The 15,997-nt window shown below is 40.5% G+C and overlaps 1 protein-coding gene across 1 annotated transcript in view; it reads left to right on the top strand.

Moving 5' to 3' along the window:
* Positions 1-15,997, top strand: part of LOC140212011 (dual oxidase 2-like) — a 166,376-nt gene that overhangs the window by 69,434 nt on the left and 80,945 nt on the right. Inside the window, exons 11-14 of the mRNA XM_072282367.1 lie at positions 319-491; positions 2,215-2,390; positions 4,032-4,147; positions 9,943-10,080. Of these exons, the coding sequence (XP_072138468.1) occupies positions 319-491; positions 2,215-2,390; positions 4,032-4,147; positions 9,943-10,080 (603 nt within the window). The remainder of the gene's footprint in view (positions 1-318; positions 492-2,214; positions 2,391-4,031; positions 4,148-9,942; positions 10,081-15,997) is intronic.

The raw sequence follows: 15,997 nt of genomic DNA, 5'->3' as shown, positions 1-15,997 counted from the left end.
GTTACAGGGCAAAAGCAGGAGAATGGGTTTAAGAGGGATAATAAATCATGATGGGGTGTCAAAGGTTACAGGGAGAAGGCACAAGTATCAGTTTGAGAAGGATAATAAATCAGCCATGATGGAATGGCAGAACAGACCTGATGGGCTAAATGGCCTAACTGTGCTTCTGTGTCCTATGGTCTTGTGGTGATTTCTACCCTAATGCCTAATTTTTGATACTACAGCATTGGTATGAGAACTATATTTTTTGGTTTCTGTAATTGTTGTATTACTTATTTGACATATTGTCTTACTGACTATGCCATATACCTATTGCAGACTTTATGTATGGACCTATGAGGTTCACACGATCAGATGCAGTAGCCCTTGACATCCAGCGTGGACGAGACAATGGTCTCCCAAGTTATAACCAAGTACGGGTGGCTCTTGATCTTGAGCCTGTTAAAAATTGGACAGAAATCAACCCTGAACTCTCCAGGGAGAATCCGGAGGTCAGAAACCAGAATTACTTATTTCTATCTTGAGAAATAATGGGAAAAAATACTCTAAGTTTAAAAATGTATGTTGGAAAATATAATTCTCAAGAGAAAAATACATATGCTAGTGTTATTTGTCTTTTAACATAATAGTTATTCACCAGATTTTGCCTCCTGAAAAATTATGAAATCATTATTCTTTTGTTCCTCTCAGAGGAGTAAGCTTTTTTTGGCCATTGTATCTGCACTGGCTATTTGAATGAGTTCTTTCTCCATTGCTCTGCATTTTATTTATCCAGTTACTTCACGCAAGTTACTACCTAATCCTTTCCTACCCTTTTTTTTCAGACAGCATATTGGAGATCACCAACCTAATGATAAGTGTAGAAATTTATACTTTGATTCTTATGATCACTGACCCAACTCTCACTGGAAACAATTTCTACTTGTTTACCCTATCTAAATCCATTGTGAGACTGGGCACTTTCAAAGGTCCATCTTGGTTTCTATAGTCTCCGCCGTCCTAATTCATGTCTTTGCTGTCATTCTGGTAAAGACCCATCCATACCATCTCCAACTTCCTCACATTCTTACCAATGATGGGTTCCTAGGGTTAGTCAGATTAGGTGCTTTAAATGAGGCTTAAGGACCAATTTACAAATGTAACGTGTTTGACTTTGGAATATAATAACTTATAAAATCAAAACTTGCTACCAATAACCAATGCTTTTTGATTTGTTTTTAACTGCTTTATTTCCCTTAAAGGGACTCTAGAGTTTAACCTGACCTGTACCTGTAGATAGGTATGTAAAGAGAGCTTTTAGCACATTGGCCTTGATAAATCAAAGTATTGAGTACAGGTGTTGGGAAGTTATATTGAAGTTGTATAAGACATCAGTGAGGCTTAATTTGAGCTATTGTTTGCAGTTCTAGTCAGCTACCTACAGGAAAAATATCGATAAGATTGAAGAGTGCAGAGAAAATTTACAATGATCTAATTTATAGGGAAAGGTTGAGTAGTTTAGGACTTTATTCCCTGAAGCATAGGAGAACGAGGGGGGGTCTGATAGAGGTATACAAAATTATGAGGGGTATAGATAGGGTAAATTTCCACTGAGGTTGGGTGAGACTAGTACTAGAGGTCAAGTGTTAAGGATTAAAGATGAAATATTTAAGAGGGACATGAGAGGGGAACTGCATTGCTTACAGTGTGGTGAGACCGTGGAATGAGCTACCAGTCAAAGTGTTGGATGCGGGTTCAATTTCACCATTTAAGAAAAAGTTGGATAAGTACATGGATGGGAGGGATATGGAGGGTATGGTCCAGGTGCAAAGTTGATGGGACGAGGCAGAATAATAGTTCAGCATGAACTAGATGGGCCAAAGGGGCTGTTTTGTGCTATTCTGTATTATGACTCTATTAAAAGGATGCTAATGTTCCACGGGGGCTTTATCTTGTTATCAGCATTCTTGCCTCTATTAGAAGATTGTGAGTTCAAGTTTCAGTCCAAAAATTCAAGCACATCATTCAGGTGGACACATCTTCAGAACCTTTACCCTCTGAGCTGGTGCCTTCTGGATAAGGGACTTGTATTCACTTTCTCTTGGATGTAATTAACGTGTTTCTATTGAAAGAAAGCTCTTTCGCTTGATGCCTTGTTTTTTTTTATGCTTTAAAGTTTTCAAATATTCTGGATAACCTAATTGTGAATGATGTTTTATCTCTGCTGTAAACCAGCTCATTAAGCAATTAGCAGCACTATACAATAATGACATATCCAAACTGGAGATGTTTGTTGGAGGCATGCTGGAGAACAGTGAGAATTCTTCACGACTCTTCACTGCCATCATCAGAAAGCAGTTTGAGAACTTACGGGATGCGGACAGATTTTGGTTTGAGAACACCAAGAATGGGTGAGTTAAGGTCCTTCGCTGTCTTTTGGCTGCATGCTTGGCAGAAGGATTAGTAAATGATTTACAAAGACATGATTTGCAGTGTGGCTCATCTGAGTGAGTTTCTGGTCACTGGTGACCCTGGGGTGCTGATGGTGGGAAATTTAGCAATGGTAATGACATTGAATATCAAGGGTACTGCAAAAACATAATACACAACCACTTTTGATGGGAAGCTTCAGTTTGTTATTTTTCTTTATATCTTTTTATGAAGTCCTCTCTCACTCTACCATTGTGACTATATTGCTTTAATATAGGAGTCCAGATTGAATTAGGGAGCAACATCCGGCTGCAACACACAAAATGTTGGAAGAACTCTATGGTTCAGGCACCATCTACAAATGAAAACTGGCAGTTGACGTTTTGGCGTGAGATCCTTCATCTAGTCCAGATAGAGGATCTTAATCTAAAATGTCAATCGGCCATCCCCCCGCCCCCCCCCCCCCCCCCCCACCACAGGTGCTGCCTGACCAAATGAGTTCCTCCTGTGTTTCGTGAGCCACTTCAGATACTAGCATCTGCAGACTCTTGTGTTTCCAGCTTTGGCTGCAGCTCGCTTGAACATTTTTGTGTGTGCCAGTTAGTAGAAATTATGGAAATATCATTCTTCATACCCATCAATCATATTGTTGCGGCACAGGTGATGGACATATGGTGCCTGAAGGCCAGGATGGCTCCTGGCAGAACAGTCGCATTGGTCCCATTTGGCTGCACTTTCCCTGTAGGCACGCAAGTTATTCCCTCTCAGATTCACTCTAATTCTCCTTTGAAGGTACTGCTTGATCTTCTTCACAACAACACACACAAGATGCTGATGGAACTCAGCAAGTCAGGCAGCATCTATGGAGGTGAATAAACAGTCAACGTTTTGGGTCGAGATCCTTCATCAGCATCAGGCCTCAGGCTAAAATGTCAACAGTTTACTCCCCTTAATAGATGCTGCCTGACCTGCTGAGTTTCTCCAGCATTTTGTATGTGCGTTGCTCAGGATTTCCAGCATTTGCAGCATCTCTAATGGTCCTCTCCACAAAATGAATTTGGATCATAATTTCTCTCTGTGAAAACAAGGATTTTCCTCACATCCACCCTGTATATTTTCCTTAAAATGTTAAATTTCTGTCCTCTACTCTTTGAACCACTCTTCTTATACACTTGTTTCAAATTTTCTTCCTTTCTCCAAGGAGAACAATTATTGCTTCCTTAGCTATTCTAACCTTAGAACAGAATTATTTTCTTCCAAGAACCATTCTATTAAATCTTTCTTGCACCCGCTCTAGGGCTTTCACATCTATCTAAAATGCGCTGATTATAATCAGACATCGAGGAACAAGGTATGAGAATGGAGCTGGAAGAGGTGAAAGAAGCTTAAATTTCTCATTAGTGCAGTTCTACTGGTTAACATAGCCTATTTGATTAACTTATACTGAACGTTTTGACATTTTTCTTACAAGTAAACCACACTAGCAAGCGCTGACTAATTTTTTTGGGATTGATAATAGTGTGTGAAAATATAAAAGGTTATGTGTCAGTGTGAATTAAAAATTCTGTGGAAGGGAATGCTGTAAATGAGAATCAACATTCCAGGCATTCTCTTTCTTTCAGCATTTTTACAGAAACGGAGCGTAAAACCATTTGGAACACGACATTTAGAGATGTTTTGCTGGCAACAATTGCCCAGTCTGGGGATATTCAGAAAGACGTATTCTACTTGAGGGAAGGTAAGCAGCTTGGTGTTATGATTTGCAAGATATTTACAAACCTAAACTGAATTGTGCAGTGCAATGGACTATAAAGGATCCCAAGTAGAATTAAAAGCAAAACTCTTACTCTGAGCATCACCTTATATAAGGAGTTCCCAACCTTTTTAATGTCATGGGCCAATACCTTTAGGCAGGGGGTCCATGGATCCTAGGCTGTGAATCCCTTCCTTAAGTGGTTAAATTTGCTTTTGCTTTGTTCAAATATACAACCTTGCCTTTTTATGAAACAATAACAAGTACAAAGACTCAGGCATACTGTTCGCTCAAGCACTTCAGATGCATCACAGTCAACACCCTAAATTCTTCAATTACTTTTAGAAACTTCTCTGTACTCTTGTTAAGATGTTCCTTAGCTGTTGCCACTTTGATTAAAATTTCGATCAACTGCCTAATTGTTTTTCCTCTGGAGCAGTTCTGGAGAATCCTCACATAAAATGTAGTAAGAAATATTAGTATCAGGCTGGTTGCCAATAGTACAGCACGCTCTGTTAGCTGAGAGTTTTATCTCTGACCCATTCATCAGTGTGAGGTTTGTAACTCTGGCTTGTCTGCGACAAAGGTACTAATTGGCCTCAGTATTGCCACGGTTCCTGGGCGATGAATCTAGTCCTTTGTACTGACTGATTTTGGGATATTCCTGCCCTTTGTGCTTCATAGTTTGAGGTCAGCTTACTCTAAACAGACTGGCAATTGGACCTGCTTATTAAGAACCAACTGTTCATTGGATACAGTACACAGCAGGAACGGACCATTTTAACAATATGAAGTGACACACTAAGTGATGGAGGAACTCAGGCAGTATCTGTGGAGGAAAATGGACAGTATATATATATAGATGTATAGTATATAGATGATGAGAGGCATTGATCGTGTGGATAGTCAGAGGCATTTTCCCAGGGCTGAAATGGTTGCCACAAGAGGACACAGGTTTAAGGCGCTGGGGAATAGGTACAAAGGAGATGTCAGGGGTAAGTTTTTCACTCAGAGAGTGGTGAGTACGTGGTATGGGCTGCCGGCAATGGTGGTAGAGGTGGATACGATAGGGTCTTCTAAGAAACTTTTGGATAGGTACGTGGAGCTTAGAAAAATAGAGGGCTATAGGTAAGCCTAGTAATTTCTAAGGTAGGGACATGTTCGGCACAACTTTGTGGGCTGAAGGGCCTGTATTGTGCTGTAAGTTTTCTATGTTTCTGTATCTCAGGTCATGCCCTTTCATCTGGACTGAAAGGTAGAGAGGAGATAGCCAGTAAAAGGAGGTGGGGGAAGGGGTGTAGCAGGCGATAGGTGGATCCAGGTGAGGAGGTGATAGGCAGATGGTGGAGGGGTGAGAGTAGGAACAGTGTCAGAAGCTGGGAGGTAAATGGAAGTGACAAAGGGTTGAATCTAGTGGTATCTAATAGCAGAGGAAGGTAGTCCATGGAATACAGGGGGGGTTGGGGATAGTAACCAGTGGAAGGTGTGTGGGTGATGGGCAAGTGGAGAATGGGAAAGGAACAAGGCAATGGGGCCAGTTGTATCAGGAGAAATGAGAAAAGACAAAAGGGGCAAAGGAGGAGTGGTTACTGGTTGTATGACTGTTTGAACAACTTAAAACTGCTTTCTGCTTGAAAAGAGCATTGAAACAAAATTTGATATTAAACTTACAGTAAGTGGGGAAATTTTGGAACTGTGCCAAAAATTTGGTGGCACAGACAGGTCAACAGAGACTGATGATATTTGAAACATTAACTCTGTTTATCGCTCTACAAATGCTGTGATACCTCCTTTTATTTCTGGATCCCTAGAATCCTTTGAATATTACCTTTGTATGAATATCTGAGGCAGAACCTTAAAAAAAAAGAAATAATTTTTCTTTATCATATAGAAGGTATTCTTTTGTACATGATGGCTCATAAAACCAATCCCATCCCAGCACTAATTTTCTCTGTAAACTGTTGTCCCCATATTGACACCAATTCTACTGCATTCCAGCTGCTCTTTGCCATCACCAATTGGCTTACGCAATCAAAAAGAAGGCATGCCTGTGGCTCTACTTTGTTAGGAGTTTGAAGAGATTAAGTTTGTCACCAAAAACACTTCCAAATTTCTGTAGCTGTACAGTGGATAGTATTCTGACTGGCTACTCACAGCCTGGTACAGAGCCTCTAATCGACCATAAAGAGGCAGTAGAGGGTTGTAGAGACAGCCAGCTCCATCACAGGCACAACCCTCCTAACATTGTGAATATCTTCCAGAAATGGTGCCTCAGAAGGCAACTTTCATCATTAAGGACCCTCACCATCTAGGACATGCCCTCTTCTTCTTACTGCCACAGAGAAGAGAAACAGCTGCCTGAAGTCCCATTCTCAAAGATGTAAGAGCAGCTTCTTCCCCTTTTCCATCAGATTTATGAATGGTCCATGAACACTGCCTCATTATTCCTTTCTTTGCACTATTATCTATTTTTGTAATTTATAGAGTTTTTTTGTGTAAACTCATAAAATAATTGAAAAGTACCGCACAGAAATAGACCATTTAGTCCATCTAGTCTGTGCCAAACCATTTCAACTGCCTACTCTCATCGACGTGCACTGGGTCCATAGTTCTCCATACCCCTACCATCCATGTACTTATCCAAACTTCTCTTAAACTGTGAATCGAGCTTGCATGCACCACATGATTTATCCATTTTAATTTGCATCAGGACACCTTCTCCCTTGTAATCTGTATAGGGTCCATGAAGTTGACAATGCTGCTTTGCCTTCATTCTATAGACTGAGTGTCTGTTTCCTGAGTAAATACAGATGCAAAAAAAGTTTAAGATCTCTTCCATCTCTTTTGGCTCCACACATCGCTTACCATTCCGATCTTCTAGAGGACCAATTTTGTCCTTTGCAATCTATTTGCTCTGAATATATCTGTAGAATTCCTTGGGATTCTCCTTCACTTTGTCTGCTAAGGTAACCGCATACATTTTCTAACACTCCTGATTCCTTTCTTAAGTGTTCTCGTGCATTTCTTGTACTCCATAAGCACCTTATTTATTCCTACCTGCCTATACTTACAATGCACCTCTTTTATTTTTTAACCAAAGCCCCAATATCTCTTTAAAGCCAAGGTTCCTGCACCTGTTATCTTTATTTTTTATTCTGACAGGCACATACAGCTTTGTACTCTCAAAATTTTCACTTTTGAAAGCCTCCCACTTACCAAGTACACTTTTGCCAGAAAACAGCCTGTCCCAATCCACACTTGCCAGATCTTTTCCAATACCATCAAAATTGGCCTTTCTCCAATTTAGAATCTCAATCCATGGACCAGACCTTGAATCTAATGGCATTGTGATCACTAGATGAAAAGTGTTCCCCTACACAAACTTCTGTCATCTGTCCTGTCTCATTGATAGCAGGTCAGCTATTGCACACACTCTTGTTAGGTCTTCTATGTACTGATTAAGGAAACTTTCCTGAACACATTTGGCAAACTCAATCCCATCTAGTCCTTTTACAGTATGGGAGTCCCAGTCAATATGTGGAAAATTAAAATCACCTACTATAACAACCTTATGTTTCTTGTGACATTCTGCGATCTCTCTGCAAATTTATTCCTCTAAATCCCTCGGACTATTGAGTGGTCTGCAATATAGCACCATTAGCATGCTCATACCTTTTTTATTTCTCAGTTCCACCCATAATGTCTCACTAGATAAGTCCTCCAGTCTGTCCCGACTGAGCACTACCGTAACATTTTCCCTGACTAGTATTGCCACCCCTCCTCCTTTAATCACTCATCCTCTGTTGCTTCTAAAATAATGGAACTCCAGAATATTGAGCTGCCAGTCCACAAGACCATAAGATATAGGAGCAGAATTAGGCCACTCAACCCATCAAGTCTGCTCTACCATTCCATCATGGTTGATCCCAGATCCCACTCATTTACATACACCTGCCTTCTTGCCATATCCTTTGATGCTCTGACCAATCAGGAAACTATCAACTTCCACTTTAAATATACCCATGGACATGGCCTCCACCGCTATCTGTGGCAGAGCATTTTACTGATTCACCACTCTGTGGTTAAAAAAAAAAGTCCTTCTTACCTTTGTTCTAAAAGGCTGTGCTCTTTGGTTCTAGATACCCCCACCATAGGAAACATCCTTTTCGCATCCACCTTATCTAGTCCTTTCAACATTCGGTAGATTTCAGTGAGATCCCCATGCATTCTTCTAAATTCCAGTGAGTACAGGCCCAAAGCTGCCAAACACTCCTCATATGTTAACCCCTTCATTCCCATAATCATCCTTGTGAACCTCGTCTGGATTTTCTCCAATGACAACACATCTTTCTGAGATATGGGACCCAATACATTGACAATACTCCAAGTGTGGTCTAACTAGTGTCTTATAAACCCTCACCATTATCTCTTTTTATATTCTACTCCCCTTGAAATAATTGCCAATATTAAGGTTGCCAATGCCTCATTCTCGTCTACAGAACCCCCTTTCTGTTTCCCTAACTAATGAATCCCTGACGTCTACAGTTCACCTCTTCTCCCCACTTCCCCTCCAAGTCACAGAGTCAGACTCAGAGCCAGAGATCTGATCGCTGTGGACTTTCCTCTGCTAGGTTTTTACACTGTACTGTTGCTGCCTAACAACAAAGCTCACGTCATAGGTCAGCGAGAATAAATCTGATTCTGATTCCAATTCTACCAATCTGCTTGCCTTTGGTATGTGAGAGGGAACTGGAGCACCCAGAGGAAACAGAGATGATGTGCAAATTCCATACAAAACCACCTGAGTTTGGGATCAAACCTGCTTCACAGGAGGTGTTAGATAGCAACTCTGCTAACTACCTCAAGGAGAACAAAAGATTTGGGCAGGAAATTCTGGAGCTCAGGACCCAGGTAGTCAAAGGCAGAAATGTTACTAATTGTAAAAATCCTTGAAGGAGAAAAAGCCGGAACTGAATGAGCACCGGGTTGAATTACTGGGAAATGTGAATTGATTGCACTATTCAGGGCTGGCACACCTTTTCAAGAGCTTGTGCCCAAATTGGGAATAATCTTGTAAAAACTTTCCTTGCATACTATTGATGAAGGTAAAGGATGAGTCCTCTTGCTTATTTAAGTTTTAATCATTGTTTTACTATTAATAAAAGTAATAAACCTGTACAAAAGTAGAAAATCTATTTTAAAAAGGCAATTGAAAAATAAATATTCATGGGGCAATTAAATAACATACAATATTTACTATTATAATCACTGAATATACAGTCTTCACTCACATATGAAAGAAGAAAATATACAAACAGAATGAAGTCAAATGCCAACTGACTCGATCATTTACTATCCAAACACTAATGCAAGGATCTCAAAGCATATTATCCAACATCACATGTTCTCACCACCATTTAGCTGGAGTCAAGCCTTTGTGAGATGTTTTTTGTGAAAATATCTCACTGCTTTTGGGTTGCAAAAATCATCTGTCGATTCATTTGGCAGCATTGATCATCATCATGTACCTTTTTATTATGGGTAGGGTATAAAGAGTTGAGGATGACATGGGTCAACAAAATTTTTCCACAAGCCATTTTGGACACGTGCCATACGATCACCACCTTTGCACTATACTATTTTACTTTGACGTTTGAAGACAGCATTTGTGTAATTATGTTTTGCATGTTAGCATGAATTAAAAGAATGCATTTCCAAAGAGCATAAAAATGCTTTGTCAATAATTCCATGCTAATTCAGTTTTTACTGTCTGTTGGCAGGTGACCCATGTGTTCAACCAAAGCAGATAACTGACAGTGATATGGAACCATGTGTTGAAGTCAGCACCCTGCATTACTTCCAGGGCAGTGGAGCAGGTTTTGGAATACTCATTGTGGCTCTTTGCTGTTTCCCACTAGGTCTGTTTATTTATTTTTTAAAAAGAAGCAAAAATGAATTGCCATGTATTGTCAGAACTCGTCTGGGGAGGCTGTTTGTGTGGAATTGAGGAATGGGAAAGGTGTAGTGATGCTTATGGGGGTGTATTATAGACCACCTAATGGGGAGCGAGAATTGGAGGAGCAAATTTGTAAGGAAATAGCAGATATTTGTAGTAAGCACAAGGTTGTGATTGTGGGAGATTTTAATTTTCCACACATTAACTGGGAAGCCCATTCTGTAAAAGAGCTGGATGGTTTGGAGTTTGTAAAATGTGTGCAAGATGGTTTTTTATAGCAATACATAGAGGTACCAACTAGAGAAGGGGCAGTGTTGGATCTCCTGCTAGGGAATGAGATAGGGCAGGTGACAGAGGTATGTGTTGGGGAGCACTTTGGGTCCAGTGATCACAATTCCATTAGTTTCAATAAAATTATGGAGAAGGACAGGACTGGACCCAAGGTTGAGATTTTTGATTAGAGAAAGGCTAACTTTGAGGAGATGTGAAAGGATTTAGAAGGAGTGGATTGGGACAATTTGTTTTATGGGAAGGATCTAATAGAGAAATGGAGGTTATTCAAAGGTAAAACTTTGAGGGTACAGGATCTTTTGTTCCTGTTAGGTTGAAGAGAAAGGTTAAAAGTTTGAGAGAGCCATGGTTTTCAAGGGATATTGGAAACTTGGTTCGGAAAAAGAGAGAGATCTACAATAAGTATAGGCAGCTTGGAGTAAATGAGCTGCTCGAGGAATATAACGAATGTAAAAAGAATTTTAAGAAAGAAATTAGAAAAGCTAAAAGAAGTTATGAGGCTGCTTTGGCAAGTAAGGGGAAAATAAATCCAAAGCGTTTCTGCAGTTATATTAATAGCAAAAGGATAGTGAGGAATAAAATTGGTCCCTTAGAGAATCAGAGTGGACGGCTATGTGCGGAGCCAAAAGAGATGGGGGTGATTTTGAACAATTTCTTTTTTCGGTATTCACTAAGGAGAAGGATATTAAATTGTGTAAGGTAAGGGAAACAAGAAGGGTAGTTATGGAAAGTATGATGATTAAAGAAGAGGAAGTACTGGCGCTTTTAAGGAATATAAAAGTGGATAAATCTCCGGGTCCGGACAGGATATTCCCTAGGACCTTGGGGGAAATTAGTGTGAAAATAGCAGGGGTTCTGACAGAAATATTTCAAATGTCATTAGAAACGGGGATGGTGCCGGAGGATTGGCGTATTGCTCATGTTGTTCCATTGTTTAAAAAGGGTTCTAAGAGTAAACCTAGCAATTATCGGCCTGTGAATTTGACGTCAGTGGTGGGTAAATTGATGGAAAGTATTCTTAGAGATGACATATATAATTATCTGGATAGACAGGGTCTGATTAGGAACAGTCAACATGGACTTCTGTGTGGAAGGTCATATTTGACAAATTTTACTGAACTTTTTGAAGAGGTTACTAGGAAAGTTGACGAGGGTAAAGCGGTGGATGTCAGTAAGGCCTTTGACAAGGTTCTACACGGAAGGTTAGTTAGGAAGGTTCAATTGTTAGGTATTAATATTGAAGTATTAAAATGGATTCAGCAGTGGCTGGATGGGAGATGCCAGAGAGTAGTGGTGGATAACTGTGTGTCAGATTGGAGGACGGTGTCTAGTGGTGTCCCTCAGGGATCCATACTGGGTCCAATGTTGTTTGTCATATATATTAATGATCTGCATGATGGGGTGGTAAATTGGATTAGTAAGTATGCAGATGATACTAAGATAGGTGGAATTGTGGATAATGAAGTAGGTTTTCAAAGCTTGCAGAGAGATTTAGACCACTTAGAAGAGTGGGCTGAAATATGGCAGATGGAGTTTAATGCTGATAAAAGTGAGGTGCTACATTTTGGTAGGACTAATCAAAATAGGACATACATGGTAAATGGTAGGGCATTGAAGAATGCTGTAGAACAGAGGGATCTAGGAATAATGGTGCATAGTTCCCTGAAGGTGGAATCTCATGTGGATGGGGAGGTGAAGAAAGCTTTTGGTATGCTGGTCTTTATTAATCAGAGCATTGAGTATAGGAGTTGGGATGTAATGTTGAAATTGCATAAGGCATTGGTAAGGCCAAATTTGGAGTATTGTGTACAGTTCTGGTCACCGAATTATAGCAAAAATGTCAATAAAATTGAGAGAGTACAGAGGATATTTACTAGAATGTTGCCTGGGTTTCATCTCCTAAGTTACAGAGAAAGGTTGAACAAGTTGGGTCTTTATTCTTTGGAGCGTAGAAGGTTGAGGGGGGACTTGATAGAGGTATTTAAAATTATGAGGGGGATGGATAGAGTTGATGTGGATAGGCTTTTTCCATTGAGAGTGGGGGGGAGATTCAAACAAGAGGACATGAGTTGAGAGTTAAAGAGCAGAAGTTTAGGGGTAACATGAGGGGAAACTTCTTTACTCAGAGAGAAGTAGCTGTGTGGAACGAGCTTCCAGCAGAAGTGGTTGAGGCAGGTTCGGTGTTGTCATTTAAAGTTAAATTGGATAGATATATCCAACAGGAAAGGAATGGAGGGTTATGGGCTGACTGCAGTTCGGTGGGACTAGGTGAGAGTAAGAGTTCAGCACAGACTAGAATGGCCGGGATGGCCTGTTTCCATGCTGTAATCGTTATATGGTTATATTGTACAGAGTATACTCAATTAAATGTTGTAAACGATAACAAGTGACCATTTCCTAACAGTTTCTTGTAGCTGCCTTATTTTAAGTTGCTGGAATCCTGATGTTGGGTTTCAGCCTGAAAGAAGGACAATTCGTTCCCTCTCATAGATGCTGCTCAGCTCGCTGAGTTCCTCCAGCAGATTGTTTGTTGCTCCACATTTCAGCACCTGCAGTCTCTGGCATCACCATCTTTTCAGTTTATTGTTTAAAATTAAAAGAAATAGACTATCACTTTTAAACAGTGTCTACTCAGATGCAACTGGAATGAGCGATACCTGCAAGTTTTATGTGCTGATTAATATTCTACAAACCATCTTGGATCTAGCCAGAGTGAATTAAGCTAATGATCAATTTCATATGAAATTGTGCTGGTTGTGAGATTGGGCTGGGTTCTTCTGTATGTTTTCCCCCCTCACCTGTCTGTTCTTTACTTACTATAACATGCACACCTAAACCATAGGTGAAGCCTATTTCTGTCCCTAGCAATAGAGCTCCAAGCTGTGGCTGTCCTGAAACAGTCTCAGTAGAATGAGAAGTACATTGTTGGTTTTTGGATCATTTGAAAGTAAACTTCATTGACTGGGAGAACAGACCGGACATCTTTTGCATGGATTGCGAGATGCTGAATCACATTGAATGGGAACCTCATGGCAGGAAGCAAAGATTCCCAATGCAAACTCCAGATTCCAGGAACTGCTTGGACACATACACCCCTTGGGTTGTGGAAATCATGCAGTACTGACCAACATGAGAGAAGGTCTTGAGAGACATCACATGGTACCCTGAGCAGTGGATTCACAGCCTTGAGCTTTCTAAGGCATTTATCATGGTTCACGTCTGAGCTCCTTCATCAGAACACAAAGATGTGAAATGGTGCCAGAGGAACTTTGGCCACCATCTCATGCATGATCTTCTATCTCCGTGGGAGTCAAGGTCACATTGATTCTGCACTACAAGATCATTTTAAACTGCACAACAGATCTTTGCCACCAGCTAGTTGAGTGGCGTTGCAGCAAAAATCTTGCACTCAATGTCAGTAGGACCAAAGAGCTGATTATGGACTTCAGAAAGGGTAAGATGAGGGAACACAAACCAATCTTGAAAGGGGGATCAGAAATGAAGAGAATGAGCAATTTCAAGTTCCTGAGTGTCAATATCTCTGAGGGTTTAACCTGGTCCCACCGTATCGATGCAGCCATACAAAAAGCAAGTCAGTGACTATATTTCATTAGGAGGTTGAGGAATTTGGTTTGTCACTTAAAGCAGTTGAAAACTTCTACAATCATACTGTAGAGAGCATTCTGATTGGCATCTGGTATTGGTGGGGAGGGTGGGGGGAATGGATACTGCAGAGGATTGAAAGAAGCTACAGAAAGTTGTAAAATTATTCTGCTCCAGCATGGGTATTAGCCTCCATAGTATCCAAGACATCTTGAAGGACCAGTGTCTCAGAAAGGTGACCTCCATCACCCAGGATGTTTCCTCTTCTCATTGCTACCATCAGGAAAGAGGTACAGAAGCCTGAAGTCACACACTCAGTGATCCTGGAACAGCTTCTTCCCCTCTGCCATCCAATTTCTAAATGGACGTTGAACCCATGAACACTACCTCACTTTTTTTTAATTATTTCTGTTTTGCACTACTATTTTTTAATTTACTGTAACTATTTAATATACATATATACTTACTGTAATTCACATATTTATTTTTCTATATTTATCATGTATTGCATTGTACTGCTGCTGCTAAGTTGACAGATTTCATGACACATCCCGGTGATATTAAACCTGATCCTGATTCTCTGCAGCATCTTGTACTTCTGGATTTTGTTATTAATGGGTTCGTCTTTTATTTTCTAAACAATGACCATTTATCTTGTGTCCATGCTGATCGATAGAGAACCAGCCCCTAATCCAAAATGTCAGCAATAGGTTTGTAACCCCACATGTTATATCTCTCAAGTACCCAATCAGGTTCATTATAAATGAAATGATAATGTTGAGAATGACCACATTTTATCCAGATGGATCTTACCCTGACAGACCATACAGGAATGGAATGGTAAAGTTTTATAAAATCTCAGAAACCACATCATTTTAAAATGTTTTAAAAATCTATTGATATTAAGATCGATGGATCCCAGAGTACAGACTCTGGTTGCAAGTGCAGTTTCCATTTAAGAAAAAGGAAGGGCAGAAGGCATGCTGGGCTGCCTTCTGGGAAGTAAGATTGAAATACAAAGGATTTAGACCCTCACTCCCGACTACTCTTCTGGCTTAAGCACAGTCTCAGGAAAATAAAATTGAAGACCTCAGAGCAAGATTGCTATACCAGAGGGACATCAAGAACTACTGCACACCTTGCTTCATAGAATTATGGCTATCTCTACCATTTCAGATGCAACACTGCAGCTCGATGGCTTCACCATTCACCGTAAGAACAGGACAGCTCAGTCTTTTAAAAGCAGAGGAGGCGGACTATGCCTTTTAATTAATTCATTGTTGTACACGGACATGGCGGTTTTGCCTCAGTCCTGCTCACCTGACCTGCAGCATCTAGCAGTCAAATGTCATTATTTTTATCTGCTGAGGGAGCTTTCTGCTGTCATTCTGGTAGCTCTGTACCTTCCACCTCAGACCAGCATCAGGCTGGCACTGGAGGAGCTAAGCTCTGTAATCAGCAGGCATGAAATATGCAGCCAGATGTCTCCCCTATCATTGTGGGGGATTTCAACCAGGCCAGTTTGAAGAAGTCTCTGAACAACTACCACCAACATATCACCTGTGGAACCATAGGAGCCAACATACTTGACCACTGTTATACCACTATCAAGAATGCCTTCCCACTCCCGCACTTTGGAAAGTCCGATTACCTGACCGTACGTCTACTCCCAATGTGAGGAGCCACTGTACAGGATCAGAAAAAGCTACAGAAAGTTGCAAACTCAGCCAGTTTCATCATGGACACCAGCCTCCCCAACATCAAGGGCATCTTCAAAATGTGATGCCATATATAAGCAGCCATCATTAAGGATCCCCACATTAAGGACATGCTGTTTCCTCATTGCTACCATTAAGAAAAGGTACAGGAGCCTGAAGACACACACTCGATGTCTCAGGAACAGCTTCTTCCCCTCTGCCACCAGATTTCTGCATGAACACTTCCTCAGTAGTTTTTTTCTTTTTTTCCCCTCTGTTTTTGTACTA

Source organism: Mobula birostris, chromosome 18 (genome assembly GCF_030028105.1).
Source record: "Mobula birostris isolate sMobBir1 chromosome 18, sMobBir1.hap1, whole genome shotgun sequence".
Classification (NCBI taxonomy): Eukaryota; Metazoa; Chordata; class Chondrichthyes; order Myliobatiformes; family Myliobatidae; genus Mobula; species Mobula birostris.
This window is presented reverse-complemented; position numbering and strand designations above follow the sequence as displayed.